General features: G+C 39.5%; 1 protein-coding gene across 1 annotated transcript; it reads right to left on the bottom strand.

The window, feature by feature from the left end:
* Positions 1-202: 202 nt before the first annotated feature.
* LOC139725200 (vacuolar protein sorting-associated protein 26B-like) lies at positions 203-21,417 on the bottom strand. Its single transcript, XM_071636293.1, has 9 exons — positions 21,307-21,417; positions 15,711-15,854; positions 15,253-15,322; positions 14,121-14,277; positions 11,623-11,787; positions 5,097-5,203; positions 2,838-2,906; positions 2,019-2,161; positions 203-1,150 (listed from the first exon to the last, which is right to left on the bottom strand). Exons 1-9 carry the CDS (start codon positions 21,307-21,309, stop codon positions 1,031-1,033), a joined length of 978 nt encoding a protein of 325 aa, XP_071492394.1. The 5' UTR covers positions 21,310-21,417; the 3' UTR covers positions 203-1,030.
* Positions 21,418-21,905: the final 488 nt, after the last annotated feature.

Here is a 21,905-nt window from a genome sequence, read left to right as displayed (position 1 = left end):
ATGGAATAGCCAAAAATATATCAACAACTCATAACAATATTAGGCATGTCTACATCACACATACAACATTGTACATTGTATCTAGGAACATAATTTTAAACAGCAACTTGGATATCATTGAAACAGAGGCAGATATACATGTAGGTAAGATGTTGGTTAGTCGCACAACTTTTCGAGGGTTCACCCCCCCCCCCCCCCCCTTTTTAAATTCTTTTTTATGTTGCCTTTGGATCATGGTTGTTTGTTTGCCTGTAATGAGTCTTTTGAAATCACAAAATGGAGAAGATAATCACACAATCTGAGTTAAATCCCAGTGTTGTGTTGTAAGAAAACAAATTTTAATATGCAGAAAAAATATAAATATTTGTTCTGTTTAATTTAGATTATCGTTTCAATACTTCTACTATGAATAAAATCTCTTTTTTGCACATATCAATGCCACTTTCTCAACCTTTACCAGTTAACACTCCTCATACTTACTGCTGATTAGAGTGAGAGAAAGAAAAACATCTCAACGTTTCAATTTGCAAGTTTGTTTGCATTAAAGTCACTGAAAATCTGCTAATATTGTTATGACGCAGTGTGTGCAACATGTTAGTACCATACCTGTACATACACTCGTACATGTCAGGTCACAGCCATAGAATGGTGGCAAATATGCCCACTGGACAAAATGTATCTATAGAGGGCAGTAGACCATTTAAACAGTGTGGCTATCTTACAGTAACAACTACACAGGAGATGGACACGGCGGACGCATAGGATTTGAACCAGCTACTGACAAGAGAGGGCGACAGAGCGGATCATGCCATTCGCACGCGTATTGATCCATTATCACATTTCTCCACGTTACTCGAATGGATGTGTGCTTTTTTTTTACGAAGAAGAGAGATATAGAGGAGAAAAAAATATTCTGTCTCATGAATAAAACTGATTACGAAATGTACATAATACCAATACAAAAGACACAGTCATCCACCGGCCGCGACTTGGGACTGGCATGATATCGACACGGGAGGGCGCTGCGCGGCTATTCTGAGTTGGCTTCCGCTTTGTTGTTCTGCGTCGGCGAAACGAAGTGCTGCATCTGCTGCTTCTGAAGTTGGAGCGGCTTTTTGACCTTGTCCGCCTTCCGCCACAGCGTCACTTCCTGTGGGGTCAAGAACAAGCAAGGTGCAAAAAAAGTCAGTGAAGTAACAAGATAAATTTCACAGCATCACTTTTGAAAGAAAATTTCACCTCCACTTCATGATGACATTAATTCGAATCTAGGAAAACTCTGTTTTTACAAGCTTGTTAACAAAATGAGATACTGCTTTCAACGAAGTGAATGTAGCAGTCCTGATTTTCCATTATTGTATTCAACTGGTCTGGGTTTTTTTTTTTGGTACGTCTAAAACGGGGTACCAGTTACAAGAAGGCAAAATCAGTGGTCATGGCTACCTTGTTATAATGGGGTTTTCCTGTCTAATGCAGTGTAGTAGATAAAGATTTAAAAAGAAAGATTGAAATGTTGAAGTTCGACACTTCTGTTATTTTTATGTAACAAGACCACCTGGGAAAAAAAGTTTCTCCTGTTGAGGACAAGTTCCGAGCGTACTCAGGTAAGTGTCTATGGGAAATGCGTGTTGTAGCAAAATCAGTATGTCCTAAACCCGCTGTGTGCCACTTTACTTTCCTGCATAATGGTTTGTGTGTAAAGTTTGTACGCATTTTGACTCAATGGCCCAGAAAGGATTCTAATACTGGTAGACATGAATGAGCAAGCTTTGGTGCACAAGATTTTTCAATCACCTTGTAAAAGACCAAACAAGAATAGAGTGACTAGTGGCTTGTGTGAGGGAACAACTGCTGCTGCCAGCAAGCTCAAACTACACGATGCGGAGTCCTAGGATGCACAACGGCTCTCTTTTTGCAAGACAGCAGTATCAGTCAGGGAAAGAGAGTCACCAAAAACCCATTACGGCATAAAAAAAAAGGCTGACACATTTTTGGATAGCTGGGACTAAGGAACTCACCTGCTGTTTAAAGTACCTCCTCTCCTCTTCATCAACCAAGACAAGGTTTAGGTAGTAGCGCACCGAAAATTTCTTGTTGACGTCCCGCATCGTCGGCGTGAGTTCATACCCCGATAAAAATAGTCTGATTGGTATTGACTCGCCTTGTGTGGATGAGCAAGAGTATGGAAAGAGAGAGAAAGAGAGCGTGAGGTACTTGATAATAAGAAAAAACAGAACAGTGTTCGGGGAGAATGAAATCTGAACACATTCAAATTGTATGTGGATTGAGTGGATGCAGCAATATCAGCAGAACATATCAGCGAAATTTGACGAAAATCAGACAATCTGTTCAAAGGTTATGAATCTTTGAAGTTTCGGTATCTCCATCTCTAGGTGAGAAGACTACAACATTACAAGACATCACCCATGGCTAACAATACAAAGAAAATGTGAAGCAAATTCAACATACTTTCATTTTTCTGGCACATTGAAAAAGCACTTGTACTATCACAAATAAAAAACAAAGATATTGGAATGTACCTTTCCCTACAATGAGAATACCTTGCATGTTTCAATGCTATGTCTTTTGTGAATCGCATTATCATAATATATTGAAAACTGTATTTTCTGACAAGGAATGAAGAACCCCCCCAATGCACACAATGAACATTGGAAAAACATGTAGTACGTTCCTCTGGAGATGCTTTTGCAAATCCATCAGAGCACCTGTCAACACCAGCAGTGATCTTTATTAACACAAATGTGCCAAAATTAAAGGAGAAAAGTCCCCTTTCGCACACAACAAACAAATATTTAACTGTGTGGGACTGGCCTCACCTCTGACCGGGGCTCCGTCCATGATTTCGTACTTTGCGATGGTTTCATTCTCATTGAATGTGTTGGGACCTGCGGATGAAAAGTATAGCAAGAGCATCACTGTTATCACAATCCTCAAGAATACGGTAAAACAAGGAATGTTAGCATACATTTTAATTTCGCAAATTTCTCGAGCCAAGATTCGCAAAATCAAAATGCACACGAAAGTTCTTGTCTACACTATATGCATTGGATGTCAGAGGCAACTCGCGAAAATTTCATGCCATGAAAAAGGCCATCAGTTCCGATTCGCGACAATTTCATGCTACGAAAATATTGTGTCGTACAGTAGTGGTCTTATGAATATATGTGCTCCTCAATTGGTTCTGTAAACAACCTGACAATAAAAAAATAACCCACACAAAAACAAAAACAAAACACAAGATTAAAGCAAAGCCTTGATGCATACTTTTCTCATGGCAAAACATGTCAAACAAAGTTCTGTACAGTCCTATGTAAGAACAAGGAAAAGTAGAAATTACGCGGTGCGTAAAATATGTCCCCGCCGGAAGTAGCATTTAGTAGCAAAATGTACAATATAGGTAAAAAGATCAAGGTCAAAGGTGAAAGAAGTCAAGGGTCAAAATTCTATGTAGAAGTTTTGAAGCCCTCACCTTGTGCCATCACATAAAGCAAACGGAATCGAAATCGGGTTAGAAATGGCGAAGGAGTAGCATTTTGTAGCCAATGTACAATATAGGTAAAAAAAATCAAGGTCACAGGTCAAAGAAGTCAAAAGTCAAAATTCTGTGTAGAAGTTTTGAAGCCCTCACCTAGTGCCATCACATAAAGCAAACGGAATCGAAATCGGGTTAGAAATGGCGAAGGAGTAGCATTTTGTAGCCAATGTACAATATAGGTAAAAAATCAAGGTCAAAGGTCAAAGAAGTCAAAGGTCAAAATTCTGTGTAGAAGTTTTGAAGCCCTCACCTAGTGCCATCACATAAAGCAAACGGAATCGAAATCGGGTTAGAAATGGCGAAGGAGTAGCATTTGGTAGCAAAATGTACAATACAGGTCAAAAATCAAGGTCAAAGAAGTTAAAGGTCAAAATTCTGTGTATAAATTTTGAAGCCCTCACTTAGTGCCATCACTTAAAGCAAACGGAATTGAAATCGGGTGACAAATGGCGAAGGAGTAGCATTTTGTAGCAAAATGTAAAATATAGGTCAAAAATCAAGGTCAAAGGTCAAAGAAGTCAAAGGTCAAAATTCTGTGTAGAAGTTTTGAAGCCCTCACCTAGTGCCATCACATAAAGCAAACGGAATCGAAATCGGGTTAGAAATGGCGAAGGAGTAGCATTTTGTAGGCAATGTACAATATAGGTCAAAAATCAAGGTCAAAGGTCAAAGAAGTCAAAGGTCAAAATTCTGTGTACAAGTTTTGAAGCCCTCACCTAGTGCCATCATATAAAGCAAACGGAATCAAAATCGGGTTAGAAATGGCGAAGGAGTAGCATTTTGAAGCAAAATGTACAATATAGGTCAAAGGTCAAGGTCAAAGGTCACAACTGAAATTCTGTATAGAAGTTTCAAAGCTCCCATGTAGTGCTATCATATAAAGCAAACAGAATCAAAATCGGGTTAGAAATGGCGAAGGAGTAGCATTTTGAACATTTTGATCACACACGGACGCACGGACAGACGGACAGACGGACAGACGGACACACGGACACACGGACACACAGACACACACACGTACGGAGCCCGTTTCATAGTCCCCTGCTCGAACTCGTTCGGCGGGGACAAAAACTTGGTACACACAAGAAATTTTGTATAGCAGTCATACAAAAAATGTATAGCAAATTGCGATGCAATACCAGGAAAATTATTCCCTAATTATGTTTGAACCACCTCAGATACATCCTGTTGGCCTGAGCACTCGAAAGGCTGGTATCCAAAGAGCTACAAGATTTTCAAGCAGATTGGAATGAGGATAGAAAAACACTGTCATCATTCTTTCTTGGGAGAGCGTCCAAGTACTCTTATTCTTTTTCTTTTTTTAAGTTTGTGACATTGAAATTGGACATATAGTTTCTGGCAAACTTTTACTTGCTGCCAATACTTTCACTCATCTTCCAACATTTTCTGGATCCATGCGAAATGTTGTGGAAAAAAAAAACTTCCCCTTTAACTGTTTTTGCTGCTCCCCCTTTTGTATTTTTCCATTCAAACCAGAGATGAAGACTCTTTATTTGTGGGAGCATCCCCCTTCACCCACCTGATCCTGTGGTTTCTCTCTTGATGATGGCAAGTTCCATGTGTTTGATCTTAATTCTCACTAGAAGGAAGTAGATCTTTCCTACGATGACATCTCGCAGATGGTATCTTCAAAGAGCAAACAGAGAGAGAGAAAAAAAAATCATGTTATACTGTAAACAAAGAATAATTTGTGGTAATTTATTTATCTACTCATTTTCTTTTTTTCACTAAACTAGCACAAATTATAAAGAATGCAAATATTCAGGGAGGTACAGTAATACATTACAATAATTACAAGTTAAAAGTTATGGTCCACTGAGAAAATGCTTTGTTGCACAAACACAGAATACAGTGATTAAACATCTAGCCCGTTTTTGTGACGAATGAGGACTACTCAAAGAATACTGTTTGACTAGCTCATGAACTTGCATACTACACATGAACAACATCACATGATACATGTACATTGTACAATGTATGACACAGGCATACTGTAACTACAATAGTACATTGTAGCAAAAGTTCAATTTCACAAAACCTCACAAATATAGGTATAGCAGGGTTCGAAATTGGCGATGGTCCGCTGGCCATTGGCCACCCAAAATCACATCGGACTAGCTAAAAATCATAAGATTCTGAAGTTACTAGTCCGTCTGGCTAGCCAAAATATTGCTTCAGTGTCAAAATTGATTCTAAGTAGTCCGCCTGGCTAGTTAAAAAAAAGGTTAAGTGCGACCCCTGTATAGCATGAGGGCCAACTACATGTATGCATTTGAGGTGACTACAGCCAAGAATAGTGCATGCAAGAGTATGCACCACTTACTATGGTAGACTAAACATGTTTGCACTATTGATTTCTTATCCAAATATACATGGTTATATTGTATGCCTGGGCAGCACAAATATAACTACAAATGTCGCATAGTGCCAAGTTGATTTCTCCCGGTAATATTACGCAAAAAACAAGTCGCTACAATGCAATGTCGGATGCTGCCTTGCCCCTAAGATGGAGCCTTTGCACAAGCACAGCTTAACATTGGCAAAAGAAGTCAACATATCTGCGGATAAATCTATAATCCTATCTTCCATAAAAGCCAACCCTGCCAGAAGGTACATTTATTTCTATGCTTCAAAATGTTGACCATTCCAGAATTTTCTCTCTTCAATTTTGCTCTTACACTTTCTTTCTAACACAGTCCTCTAGTGGCAATTTCTTCTTTTCACTTCACTGAATTACTCAGAGTTAAAGCCCCAGTCACATATAAACACGGATCCTCAAGGATCTACACGATGATCTGGGGAGATCCGGGATAGTTTCACCCTGGATGGAGCGTTGACGAGATGACTGTATACATGGTATGAACACAGCAGCTACACGGATAAGACCGGAACAGCACGGCATCTACACAGCATCTACACGGCGCTTTCACGGACCAACACGGCAGCTACGTGGCAGCCACAGGGACCATCCCTGATTGCTCTGCCAATACGGCAGTCCCTGGATGACGCCGGATGTTTTTGACCGATAAAACTTGCCGTGTTGGTCTCCCGGATGCCCAAGGACGCCCATGGCGTCAACATGGATCTCTCTCCAGATCAACCTGGATCAGATCCCGGGTGAATCGGCATGTCTATGTGACTGTAGCCTTTTGACAAGGCCTTGTGGCTGAAGATTGAGACTAACTCGCCACGAGGCCTTTTGAAACCTGGGTTTTTTTCCCTACCGCCTCCCGACAAAGGCAAATATGAATTATTCATATATTCATGAGTCAGATCACAGTTGGTATGCTAATGAGGACATGTCAACCGCTGCGCTGGCAATGCAGGCAACTACGGATGAGTGAGCCACCGACATGCATACTTATGCGTATTCATTAGATGCGACGGCGTGGTAAGCGATGCGGTCACTGATTGGCCGCTACCCTATAGGGTAGCAGAATCGGTGAGAAACAAAGCTCAAAATAAGAAATTCATGTCAGGTTTCAAAAGGCCTCGTGGCTGTGCCGCTCGGTCTCGTGTTCACCCGTTCTCTCGCAGTTAGTCTCTTTTTCAGCCACGAGGCCTCGCCAAAAGGCTAATGTGACTGGGACTTAATTCTTATTTCTTTTCTATTTTTTTGTTTTTTTCATATACATGTATACTGCAATGTTTACATTTTACATTTCAAGTGCCCTCTCTGTAATACAGCACTATTGTAATGGGAAGGCTGAGTAGGGTCATTCCTCTGTCACAAGTTTTCACTAGCATTCACCAATATGTCTCATATATTTCTGTTTTTAAATCAAGTTTTTATGATGAACAATAAAACAAAATACAAATACAATACAACTCACAAACATCCTCTCCAAAATGCACATGGTCCTACACAGGCATTACAAGCTCCAGCAATGAAGTTCAACTTATATTTCTACATTGCACCTTAAACTTCAGCAAATCTGCACATGCAACACATGAATTGTAAATATTGCCCTTGAACTTTGAACCCTTGAGCAAACAGCGACTAGTGTGTGAAGGCATGCTGGTACCTGGGCAATTCCGTATGGGAAGGGCAAAAACAGCAAAATTCAAAGTGAAATAAATGCTCAGAAATTTCAGTTTCCCGTACAGATGGATTGTTGTATTTACGGAAACAAAAAACCCTTTTCCAATAACTTTCCTCGTTTTTGTTGTACACACTTTTAAAGTTGGAAGACTATTTATTGTATTTATCTAAAATTTTACAATATTAAATGAAAATTTAAAATGAAACAACTTAAATATCTCTCTGCTTTATCCATACTTCAACATCTTTCTTCCTATGCTTCAACAATCACATGTAATGAAGCATTCAGTCACTCTCATTATGATATTTTTTGGAGAAAGTTTCAAAATCTACTGACAAATTGACGTAATTCCGTTACCATAAAATTGAAAAAAGTTTTCTCCTGAACAAACTAATCACTGATTTTTTCTCCCCATGTAAATTTTTTCTCTACATGTGACTCCCTGAAAAGTCACAAAACATTTTGTGAAATATCTCCTTCAGTTCTTCTGTAATTGTGGTAACGGAATTACATGGTAACGGAATTACACGCACATCTAATATGGAAGAGAATGACATATCCTACTTTCGTGCCAATATGTATGTGAATTGTTCATGAAATAGCTTCAGGGCATTATTATTGAGCTTAACAGTGTTAGTGATTGGCAGTAAAGGAGTGAAACTGTGTGGTATGATACACTGACATGACTCGGCATACAGTGTAGCTGGATGCCTCTGACAGTGAGTCCTGACATCAGGGTACACGCTTGACAAGACATCTTGTGCTGAAAGTCTCCTCCCTTCTTTCACCTTTTCTCATGTACAAGAACTACATGTGTACATGGAGACTGTGCTAACTGATAACTTTATAAGGTTTGCTACAGATACTCATTCTCAAATGTTCAAAATCATACTGAATTCTGAGATATCAATGTATATTTTCTTGCTAAAAAGTCTCATGGTTTCATACAAAATCTACAAGTATAGTGATGAGGGACTATTGAATGGGTGTGATGCAGCATAAATTGAACAAAGGTTACAAAGAAGAGGAAGGACAAAATTTCTTTAAAAGGAAAAGAGAGCACTGCTACTGACAGAGAGAAATGAACAGGATAATTTTTGTGAGCAAAGATCAAGAATTTAAGAGAAGGATCATACACAATGTGATAGAAGTCATTACTTGACACAGGATGCCCACTGAATGTGACACCTTTGATCTTTCTGTATGCTAAAGGCTTTATTATCACCAAGTCGATAGTCTGACCTTTTATTGAACATGTCCTGTTTTCATCCTCAAGTCCTTTATCTTTAATGGTAAGTGTATGACTATGACCTTCTTTCATCTGTTTCTTATTCTTCCACTATTTTGATTTTCATGCCCATTTGATACAGAGCATCTGCTATCCTTTGAAATTTGTTCTTTAATCCTTTCTTTTTCGAAGGAATAAAGACAAAAACACCATTTGTGATGAACATTTACCCAGTCAGTAATTGTGATACAGCTCTAAAATGTAACATTTAGGCCTAGACTTTCCCATCCTAAGAAGATTTTAAATATTAAAGTCAATGGGCTTCTACTTCTACCTTTACTCTTCATGTTACCATTTGCTGTACAATCCAGTTTCCTTTCATACAAGTGCCATTACAGTGTATTTTATAATTTGCTTTCAGGCAGTCAAAATACAACTTACTGCAAAAGAGAAGATGCACACTTCTTGTGAGTAAATTTATGGCAACACTCAGGATGAGAACATAGACAAAGTCAAAGAAGAAAGACAGAGACAGGAAACTTGTAGGAAATTTATAGGCCTGGTCATGATTATTTTTCTGAAGATGTCACTTGGAAATTTTGTGTGGTCAGAAGTAAATACTAACATTATTCACAGGTTGATTAATCAAACTCTAACACAGTGAGCTGCAGATGGATAAAAGAGGCCCTCTTACCTTTCTATGAAATACATTGTAACAGAATTTGGTGGACTCTAATGGTTGTAAAAGTTGTAGTTTGTTAAAGTTATTTTGCTGTTTTCTATTTCCTTTTAGTTTAATTCATTTTATTTTGGTGGGCTTAAGTAGGACTTATACTGTAAGGGAATTATCAAATTATGCACAGGGGGCAACTTCAGCTATTAGTAAAATGTCACAAGTTTTTAGTGATTAATATGTGCCACAACATATAGATAATAATGATTAAGCACTGGTGCAGTACCATAATCATATAAGAAAATTTTCTTTTCTATTTATTATTGAATTGTAATTTGTTATATTTGTCACTGAACCACAACTGCATCTTTTCACTTAACAAATTAAAAGTTTCAAGCATCTTTAGTGTTCATCCTTAATATTAAACATTGTATTCAATGATGGGGCTGCACACTGTGCTCTTGCACTGTAAATTGGCACTTTATGATTTAGATTTGAACTCAGTGTCAATTCGGACAGTTTTTTATTATTTTCTTATGCATGTGCACATAATATATATGTACAATACTTGTAAGTAATTCACACATATTGTCAATTATTGGCATATTTAGGAAGAAGAAAACAGAGAAATCTGTCTTGCATGATATCAACAAAAGAAATACAAGAAAATTTGAGTATTGTTGACTGGATTTATAGAATTGTACTTGTGTAGGGCTATTCTAGCGTAATTCCGTTACCATGTGTCTTAGATGTCATTTACCTGCAGAGTGTGAAATTCTTAACTTGAAAGTAGACAAATTTTGATGGATGTGGTACTTAGAAGTTATGCGATCTTGATTGACATAGTTACGACTTCAAATCACGGTCGTTAGCCTGATTATTTTATGTTTTTTGACAATAAAAACTCATTTGGCACCTATACACTTGTACCAGTTCAAGGTCAAAGGCTAGAGAGTACTTATTTAGTGGTTATATTATAGCTAAAGGCATACACAATCTTTATCAAGACATTTCAGAATACATGAGTACCAAGAATGTGTATTTTTTCCAGTGTATTTCAGAAGGCGTAATTCCGTTACCATTTGTGTAATTCCGTTACCACTGACTTTATAGGGGAAAAGCCTGCTGCTTTGAAAATGTGATGAAATATTTGAAAAACAATACAACTGAATTGAAGTCAACACAATCAAAGATGAAATCAGACAACAACCTACAGTGTATGTGTTATAGATTTCAGAGAAACAACTCCCAAAGTCAGAGTTGAAGTTGTGACTAAATTTTCTGGTAATTCCGTTACCATCGCACATAGACCTCCTTTGTAACCAACCAAGTGAGAACATTTAATAAATTTGTATTTGGGGTGACAGTGTGAGTACCTCTGCATCTTTTAAATGTATCAAGAGAAGGCAAAGTAATCAATCCTGTATACAGGGTGAAAGAATATGAGCCAAAATTCTCTGATTTGTAATTCCGTTACCACGGAATTGCCCACCTGTGTGTTTCAACATTCTACTTGCAGTTCTCACAGCTAGCATAAACCCCTTGTGTTTTAGTTTGACAGTGCACAGTTATTTTCACAAGCTCGTGGTCACCAAGATTCACCTAAATTTTTATTCTGCTTTTCACCGAGCTCCCATAATTATGCTAACACAAAAGTTAGAATTTAGTAGTGTATTGATTATATACCCTTTCTGGGATGCTATTGTACACTCTATTAACTGTTCTTTAAAAGAAAAATGCTGAATTCTGACAATTGTTTTAGGATTTACAAGTAAGACACTTCGACTTACAGAGTAACAATGCATCTTTGAACCACAATGGCCATTGTGGCACAATAATGACGAAAGATAATGCAATCTCTTTCACTTTTGTCAAAATACGAGGTAATTAAATTTATTAGGATCTCTTTGTTTCACCTTTTTTTAAAATCTCAGTCATTTCAAAACTGATTTTCATCAAATAAACTTTCAATTCCCCTTTGAAATGTATGCTCTTTAACATTTTCTAGAGTGATTTCTGAATATATCTTGCAAAACATTAAAGGCTACATCCTCACCTCAACCAATACTATACAATCCCTTTAAAACTGCGGCATACTCACTTTGACTTGTTGTATTCAAACTCTATGTGAAGACAGTCTTCAATGCCAACTTCCATCTTGATTGACGAGTTGACCTCAGGGTAGTGGGACAGCGTGTGGACGACGAGGTCCATTTCTCTGACCGTGTCCGTCAGGCGCTTTGTGATGGTCACTCGCAGGAAGTAACTGGAATCGTGGGAGAGAAACAGGAATCGCAAATGTAATTTCAGATAATGGGGTTCATTGTTTTCTTTTTCCATTTGGAATAGATGGACAAGGCCAAAAAATTCAGAAATCAGAAATTGCAGTTGTGCCGTTATCTTAAAAGGTCAGATAAATAGGTTTTAGCTATTCCTTCTTTACAGGCTATAAAGAAGGAATGGCTATAAGAAAGAAAGACGGCTATAATAGCCATCAGCACATACAATTGAGGTCAGACTCAAAATTAAACCTTGGCATAAATTTGATTTGATAGGAACAATGTTGCAAACAGTTTATGATTTTGTAATGGTAGTAGTACAAACAGTAGTACAGTGAAACTTGTATAAATCCCATCTGCCAAACATCTTCCCATATTTTGTTGTAGCCTGATTTGGAGCACTAGACTTGAGGTTTTTGAGGTTTTGTTGTTGACAGTTTCAGTCAAGTAGGAAGTGGATTTGGTTTGAGTCCAGAATTAGGAAAACTACCAGTAGTTACTGAGTAGTTATTCTGGGCACAACACATTAAAAAAAAAAAAAAAAAAAAAACCTTACTCTACACAAGGTATAGTCTGTAGCATAAGCATACAAGGTCACAAATCAATGCTAAGTTAACATTATGTTGCCAGCAGCTGTGTTTGCCTGAAGTGCCACTGTGCCATGGGATTTTGGTCATTCTTTTTCTTAGCTGATTTCACATTTTGGCCTTCTTCCTCTACAGTTTAATCTTCTCTCTTGGCATTATAGATGCAATACCAGTAATATATTGTTAAAGGGACTGTACAGTACTGGTTGAGGTGGGGATTCATGTTTTGAACATTCCTAAGTGAGATAATGAGAAACCTCTTATGAAATATGAAAGAGCATGTAATTTTAAGAAGGATTCATCGTTTATTTGATGAAAATTGGTTTTAAAATGGCTGAGATATCCAAAAAAGTGATAATAATAAAAGGCGACAGGCCACGCCTTTTATTAGGATCTCTTTGTTTCACCTTGTTTTTGGATATCTCGGCCATTTCAAAACCGATTTTCATCAAATAAACTTTTGATACCCCTTAGAATTGCATGCTCTTTGACATCTCATAGAGTGGTTTCTGAATATCTCCCAAAACGTCAAAAGCTAAATCCTCACCTCGACCAGAACTGTACACACCCTTTAACCCCATAGTAAACTTTGACCTACTGAGCTTGTCATCGGAACCATGACTGCCATGGTATTTGTTTTTTTCACAATATGTGGTAAAAAATATAATCTGCCCTAGCATCCATGGGACAACCTGCTACATTTACCCATAGAGTTTCCTCGTCTTGTTTCACTTCCATCCTGTTTTATCCACAGAGGCCTGAAACAAGACTGCCATGGCTGCCAGGAACATAATGTAAATCAAGCATGAATAGCAGTTGCCTATTATGTATCATGTTGGGACCATGCCAATTACCAATGAATATTCCATGCCACATAGATATCACTTCCTTCCTCAAAATTAACCCTTAGTGCGCTGTGAGTGTCATTTGGCACAGAAAACCCTACAGCCTCATACACAGTATCCAAAGTCCCTGGTACAAAAAGAGTTTCGACATTTCACTAAAGGAGAAGTCCTGAATGCCTGGGTGGGTGTTTCATGAAGCTGTTCGTAAAGTTACGAAAGACTTAAGAACGACTGGAACACGTTCTGATGTGCTATACTTAACAGAATGTCACTAATTCAGCACAAGAACTGATCACCAGTCGTCTTTAAGTCGTTTGTAACTTTACGAACAGCTTTATGAAACACCCCCCTGCTTTCACTTCCTCCACTTCATGTTGCCCATAACCAAAAGCTTTGGGAAAGAGACTTCCCAATGCAGAAACAATGGCATAAGCACACCACTATTACAATTGTTTATCTTCTTTAACTCTTTCACACACTGGCATTGACTCTTGTGTCTCGTAGACCAATTCACGAAGGTGGTACAATCTTGTCCATGGTTTAAACCATGGACAAAGACCATGGGGCGCCAAGTGTCGCACGGAATATTTTGTTATGAAATCAGTCACTGCGTTGACCAAATGACCATTTTATTAACGAAATTATACTTTCGTCAACGAAATGACTGATTTCGTAACAAAATACTCCATGCGACACTTGGCGCCCCACGGTCTTTGTCCATGGTTTAGACCATGGACAAGATTGTACCACCTTAGTGAATTCGGGCCATAAAGTTTTAGATCTTGCATATTATGCTCCTCCTCACATATCCTATGAATCAAAGTCTCCGAAATAGACGTCACAAGCAAGGCCTAAAAATGGGTGTCTGAAAGAGAAAAGCGCCCTCACCGTAACCTGACGTTGGCTCCCGTGTATGATTCGTACGGCTTCTCCACGTTGAGGAACTCAAAGGGGTAGCTGGTGGACTGGGTCAGCTCTCCCGGTCTAGCCAGCTCCTTGACCAGTGAGGTGAACTCGTGGTGGTTACCTCTGTCATAGTACAACTCTGACATGCCACGGGGAAAGAATTGAGTTGAGTTGAGTTGAGTTGAGTTTATTAACAACATACATATGAATATGATAACATGATAACATGAAATTCCACACAGGGTAGATATTCTTACCACGTTTTAGAAGTGATAGAGTCAACAAATTGTTATATGTAGAGTAATTATCCCAGTTTGTGACTGGGAGCATACCTGTATTTGTGGCAGGGGCAGTTTCATTTGAATAAAGAAAACAGCTAAAGAGGGTCAAGTGTGCTTGGTCCCACTTCAGAACAAAAGCGGGTGCTACTAAGTGTTATGGGAAGTGAGGGTACACTTTTATACTCCTGATTGGACCTTTTCATCAATGAAAGAAAACCGCCCCTCCCACAAATGGGCAACCTGTCTCAAACAGGGATGACTACTATACATTGTATTTGTCAAATCACTGCTCCTACTACCTTCATGTCGTACACAGTTCTTCAGTTTTCAAAGTTTGTCAACTGAATTGAATTAAAATGGCTATCCCAATTTGTGCAACCTCAAAAATGAAATTCTCTTTTTCCTTTCTCTCTTTTCCAACAATATGGCTCATTAATATCATTTCAAGTTCTATAAAAGAATAAATGACCTACATATTGGATCTACTTTTGACATAATTAATGCCTTATAGAAAACTTTGAAAATACTTCATTTCAAAAGATATGAAATACTCTTTTGCTCCATTTCAAACAGAAATAAGAGCTTTAAAAAATCAGACTTTTACAAGCAACAACACATTAACGTCACTAAAAGACATCGATACCTAAAGGTGTCCACTGACCAATATTTTTGACATTTTCACAATATCAAAATTAAATATATCCTCAAAAATGTCTGCAATATTTATCAAATTCTGTTACGTGTAATTTGCACTTTTATCTTGCATATCTATGTAATAATGCAATATTAGCTTTTCTCTTTAAAGGTACATTCTCCTCTGGAGGTTTACTCACCTATTTGGCCAACAAATTCGATGCGAATACCTTGGTGTTCCAACTTCTTGCCTTTCAATGTCACGTTGACCTGGTACAACGAAAAAACATAAAATTATGCAATTACTGTTAACATAGGAATATTCATGGTACATTAGTTGTTGTGGATTTTGCGCTACTCCTAACAAGCCAAAATTCTGGAACTGGTGACAATATCTTCACAATTTTTTTAATGCACAATTTGAACGGGTTGAATTGTAAGCTTTGTTATCCGGTAGATACTTCTACAGTACTTAGGACAATGAAGAGCCAACTGTGTTTTATGAGCATGCGCACGTCCCTACTAGGATTTTTCTGTGCATAAGATACATATAAATGGATTATTTGTGTGTATGCTACGATGTAAAATAAAATGTGTGTACCCTTTTGAAAAAAAACAAAACAAACAAAAAACAAGACAAAGTCCATCCCTGGCTTACCCGTCCAGTCAGGCTCTCGCCGTCGTAGAACAGAAAGAGTTTTTCCTTCCTGCCATCGTCCGTCTTTATCTCCGCCTGTTTTCTCGTGGCTGCGTCATCGAGGACGATGTCGATTTCGGCTCCTTGACCAAGCCCAAAGAAGCTCTGTGTGGAAAAAAGTATCAACAAATAATATCTTTAACCCGTTGAGGACGAGGCTTGAGAATACTTTGCAGGGGTCTATGGGAAATGCGTGTTGCAAAATCAGTCCATCCTAAACAGCTTTTATGTGTGGGAACCTACTGTGCTTAATGCATGGGGGAGGGTAGCTTGGGAGAGTTCATGTTTGAAAAGTGCTCTATTTTTAGTCAGTGTGTGCTGAGAGTGTCAAGAGGAACAAGAAGAGTCCTCTCTGGGCGGGGCGGAGCGATGAGCGTGCATGCGCCGCATGCTTGTACAGTGTACGAGTAAAAAACCTGTACCAAGGTTCGACCTCCCCGTGCCAATATCCCGTCCCGCTGCTTCCAGCGCAGACAGCGCGCAAGCAATGCAAGCTGCGGGATTTTCAGAGCGAGCTTGTGCACACACGGGTAGAGATTTTTGTACACAGCATGTTTAATAGCATGACTTGTGTGCTGTCTGCGCTGGATGCAGCGGGACGCCTGCACGAAAGGCGCCAAAAGGCTGGTGGATGGCATAATTAATGAAGAAAGTGAACCAGGACAGCCAATATAGTACAAAGTGATTAGTTTGCTGACAAATTTGAATACCCACTTACTCTATTTAAATAGTGTAGAATAGTAATTTGCAATATTTATGCACAAGATCAGGTTAGTTCTGATTTCATTTTTTTCTTTACGAATATTAGACTTCACTTTCATGGGGTTGATTCGTGCATGAAGACTCAGAAGAGGCCAGACCCAGAGTGGCAGAAAAAAGCACCAAAAAATTTCGAGTCGGATCAGGTCAATAGGTGCGGCAGCCCTGCATCAATTGAGTGAACCTGCTGGCACCCGTGTATCGGTGGGTCGCTGCACATCGCCATCGGTTGATTAAAACTCGATTTTTGCCAAAAAACGCAAACATGGACGTTTTCTTCTTTTCATCATGGAGAGTGGACATGTGTGTGTAACAAAAAATCACCATGCGAAGAAGTTGCGACAATTTTTACGTCAGACTGACTCAGATGTGAGATGGATGAGAAGTGAACAGGGTCAGGGGGCCTCACAGTCACATGACTGAGTTGACAGTGATGAGCATTCCTTGGATCCTGGCCATGAACATGAACATGAACCTATGGGTTCTTGTAGCAGTTATTTTTCTCCTCTTTACAACAAACCTAGGACTACAAAATTTTGCTGGCCATAGCCCAGCTCTGAACCTCAGTACTGACATCAGTCATAACCAGAAGAGTCACTCCTCATACCTGTTGCTGGTTTTTGTCAGTTTTTTACCCTTTGATTACCTTGCTGACTCGGTACCCAACCCCTACACATCTCATGATTTCAGCAATAACATGTCCACACACACTCGTGAATGTGGCTTTACAGTCGTCCTTTACATAGACGAGAGATTCTGTCAGTCTTTACAGGCACATGATTTGTCCAAGATAGTATGTTTTGATCACAACCCAGTGAAGAACAGGTTTAAGATAAAAGGTCTTCACATCACTACTCCCTCTTTTGCAATTGTGAGCACTCACATTTTCCACCTTCAAAAGTCCAACTCTCTTTTCATTCTATGCAAGATGTCATTGATGTCTCAGATGCTAGTCATTTTGTCCTCCTCAGGGGACATACATCCCAACCCAGGCCCAAAGTGTAAATGGCCATGTGGTATTTGTGGCAAAGCAGTCAGGTGGAATCAAGAAGGCATTCAGTGTGACCATTGTGAGCAGTGGCTCCATAGAGACTGCATACCTATGTCCCCTGGCATGTACCAAATTCTTTCAGAACACTCCCAGCTTTCATGGTGCTGTTGTACATGTGGCATGCCCTCTTTTAGCTCTAGTCTGTTTTGGACCTCTGGAACTAATAGTTTTATTCATGATAATAGTTTTGCAATATTGTCCAGCCCAGAGCTATCAAACAACAACTCTGATTCTGATTATAGCCATTTATCAGATTCACCATCTTCCAGAAAGAATAGCTCTGTAGGAGAACCTGTATCTTCATCCACACCTAGTAAACCCAGTAAGAAACAAAAAAGGTCCTTCTCAGGGCCAAGCCACCATTCTAGGCAAACAGCTGATCAGAATAAATTGCGATTATTAATACTCAATTGTCAAAGTATTTTTGGTAAAAGAGCCGCCTTTGCTGAACTTGTTCACTCTTCAGACCCCCATATCATTGTTGGCACTGAGTCTTGGTTAAACCCAAGCATAAAGAATAGTGAGTGTTTTCCGGAGAATTATACAGTGTATAGGAAAGACAGAGAGAGGGGAAAAGCAGGAGGAGTATTTATAGCAGTAAGGAATGATCTCATCTCCACTCATTTAATCTCCTTGGATGTAGATTGTGAACTGATATGGATTTCACTGCAGATGGTGAACTCCAAACAAATCCACATTGGGTGTTTTTATCGCCCACCGAGTAAGGGTTCAGACCCTATCAAGAAACTCAGGGAATCCTTGTCTAGGATAGATTTCAGTAAAAACCCTATAGTATGGGTAGGAGGTGACTTTAATGTCCCAGACATTGATTGGTCCAATCTGTGTAGAAAGCCTGAACACCACTGCGTGTACCCCCAGGAACTGACCACAGAGCTTCTCGATTTAATCCACGATTTCTCATTCACTCAATTGGCTTACGAACCCAATCACAACCAGAAGACGAGATCAGGCAATGTTAGAAATATCCTGGACCTACTTCTCGTAACAAACCCTGGCTGTTTTGCACCAATTGTAACAAAAGCAGGAATATCTGATCATTTCAATATGATAGCAGAAATTTCTTTACGCCCAGTTCTCCATAAAGCAAAACGTAGAAAGATTTATTTATGGGATAAAGCAGATACATTTAATCTCAGAAAGGATATGGAAAATTTCTTTCAAGTTTTCCAGGCCAACTATGCACATAAGACAGTGGAGGAGAACTGGAACGCATTTAAGGAAGCTATTTATAGCAGTGTTGATTCAAATGTTCCTTCAAGGTATAAGAGTATTCGATTTAATCTTCCTTGGATAAACGGAACCCTCAAGCGATTGATTAGAAAGAAAAATAGGGCGTTTTATAGTGCCAAAACAGATGGATCCCATCGGAACTGGTGCCGTTATAGGCAGCTTCGTAAGCAAGTCCAAAAAGAACTTCGAAAAGCTGAACAACATTTTTTAGGAACAACAGTTTTTGACTCACTCACTTCTAACCCCAAGAAATTTTGGTCTTTTATTAAGCAAAAGAGGCGTGACACAAATGGTATATCGGCTTTATACTCCAAGGGAAAACTAGCCGATACAGCTCGTGAAAAAGCTGAAGTCTTAAGTGATCAATATCGATCAGTTTTCACTAAAGAAGATTTGATTAATATTCCTCATATGGAACAGAGACAAATCCCAACAATATCAGATTTGATTATTTCTACAGAAGGTATTATGAAACTTCTTAAGAACTTAGATGTGAATAAAGCTTCTGGCCCAGACGGCATTTCTCCCAAATTTCTCAAGTTATGTGCTGCACAAGTAGCACCTATATTGCAAGTCATATTTACGCAAAGTCTTCGGACTGGCACGCTACCCCGAGATTGGAGACAAGCTAATATAAATGCTCTGTATAAGAATGGTAGTAGATCCGACCCAGCCAACTACAGGCCGGTATCCCTCACATCCACCTGCTGCAAAGTCTTAGAACATATCATCTATCGCCACATTATGAGCCATCTGGAGGATAACAATATCCTCAGTAACACACAACATGGATTCAGATCCAGACGGTCGTGTGAGTCCCAACTGATTACAACAATTCATCATATTTTCTCCTCTGTCGAAACCATTAAGCAAGTTGACGCTGTTGTGTTAGACTTTGCAAAAGCGTTTGATACTGTACCACATCAGAGGCTCCTTCATCGCCTCAAGTATCTTGGAATCCAGGGCTCATTACTTTCATGGATTTCACAATTTCTCACAGAAAGGGAACAAACAGTCGTAGTCCAAGGGTCATCCTCAAGACCCGTTCATGTTTCTTCAGGAGTGCCCCAAGGCACTGTTCTGGGCCCATTGCTTTTCTTATCATATATTAATAATCTCCCTGATCAAGTTTCATCCAACGTCTGCCTATTCGCAGACGATTGTGTAGTTTACCGTCCCATTAAGACACATAAAGATTGTGTCATACTTCAACAAGATCTACGTACCTTAGAGGCTTGGGGAAAAAAATGGCAAATGAAATACAAGCTGGACAAATGCAACGTTATGCGCTTCACAAGGAAGTCTCGTCCCATTCATCACACGTACACCTTAGCCGGTCACCAGATAGAAACAGTGTCCAGTCACAAATACCTAGGAGTTGTCTTATCAGACAATTTAAAATGGAATAGACATATTGATATAACTACAGCCAGAGCAAGCAGCATGATTGGCTTTCTCCGTCGTAATCTACATAATGCACCGAGAAATGTTAAATTACAAGCATACAAGAGCCTAGTGCGTCCCCACTTGGAGTATTGCTGTACAGTATGGGACCCCTTCACTCAACGTAACATCTCCAAGATTCAAGCAGTACAAAATAGAGCAGCCAGATTCATCTGTAATGATTACAAGTGGCAATCTTCCGTCTCCGGAATGATAAAGGATCTCAAACTTCATCCACTCCCAGAACGACGCAAGCTTTTAAGGCTATCAACATTTCATAAAATAAAGCACAGCAATATTGATCTAAATCTCGAGGATTATATCAGTCCTGCTCAAGCACCGAGAGGTATGACAACCCGAAGTTATCATCCGGACAATTACTCTACTTTACACGGTTCCTCAACTGCTCTTGCCAACTCCTTCTTCCATAGAACAGCGAAGGATTGGAATAATCTGCCGAGTAACATAAAGCAGATTCATAAATTTGACACATTCAAAGAAGCGCTCCAGCGTCACCTCCGTTGTGATTAGCTGCACATCACACACCACAGTGCTGAGTGATACTCTATCCAGAGTTTTTCAGCGTATTCATCCAGATCCAGATCCAGGCGGAGAATGGCTCCGTATCAGCGGGAGCACCCCTCATCACTCATGAGCGGGTTCCTTGGACGGACTGACCTTTAGGGCCCTAAAGTGCATGATTGATTTTAAGACCTTACGGGGGAAATGTGGCCAATGTGGCCTTGACCAGCATGACCAGTGGCAGTGCCACACAGTCACAGACCATGTCCATGGTAGTCACAGGGAAGAACCAGGTTGGAGAAGACACGACCACCACCAGTGACACACCATACACCATGCACCACCACCGTACCGACGAACATCCCCATCACATCACACACACCTTGCACCGCACCACATACAACACACTGTACGACGAATATGGAATAATCACCACGGCATATTAAAGTCGATATTCGGTCACCTTTTCGGTACTCCTGACTCGAAGTTCCACAATTACAGGTACAATTATAATGTTGCTCCCAGACTTACCATTTTGTTTGATGAAAAACACTTTTCCTAGGCGGGGAAACAGTCCTTCTGGCAACCGTATTTTCAGTCCTTTTCCGTGAACTGTCCTCAGAAAATGGGTGGATATTCACTGGTCACGCGAAAGGCATAGGGAGACTAAAGTCACGCTTTAGTAATGTTCGTAGGTCAACTGCTCGACAAACTTTATCCACAAAATTATTGTGCACCAGTCTCTATCTATTTCTCGGGAACATAGACAGCGCCATCTCCGTTGGGAAATAAAAGCAGAAAGCTGATAAGACGCCAATAACATTGTGTGGATGCCCCACAGATGCCCTTAATTTGCCAACAATCACAAACCGCAATACTACTAGCCATCACATCTGTCTACGGTAACATTTTATGCTTACATTTTAATCCATTATCTTTTGAGTTTAGAACTCTTCTAACTCTGTTACAACTGTATTTTTGATGAATGTTCACCTGCTGTATTAATCGCTAACGCGTATTACGGTATACGGGACTGAGGTGTGTGTGAGCATGGAACCCAGCAGTCCAGTAGTAGCCAGTGCAAGTGCCAGTGCAGTGGCAGGGCAGGGCAGTGCAGGATGCAGTGAGGA

This window comes from Diadema antillarum, unplaced genomic scaffold (assembly GCF_040938485.1).
Source record: "Diadema antillarum isolate AM-2024a unplaced genomic scaffold, OU_Dant_1.0 seq00000024_RagTag, whole genome shotgun sequence".
Classification (NCBI taxonomy): domain Eukaryota; kingdom Metazoa; phylum Echinodermata; class Echinoidea; order Diadematoida; family Diadematidae; genus Diadema; species Diadema antillarum.
This window is presented reverse-complemented; position numbering and strand designations above follow the sequence as displayed.

Bases quoted from the DNA above. Each gene is read 5' to 3' on its own strand.
- LOC139725200 (XM_071636293.1), bottom strand. The intron at 15,323-15,710 runs GTAAGCCAGGGA...TCGTTGTACCAG, and splicing joins GCGAGAGCCTGACTGGACGG to GTCAACGTGACATTGAAAGG. The intron at 5,204-11,622 runs GTGAGTATGCCG...TGCTCTTTGAAG, and splicing joins TTTGAATACAACAAGTCAAA to ATACCATCTGCGAGATGTCA.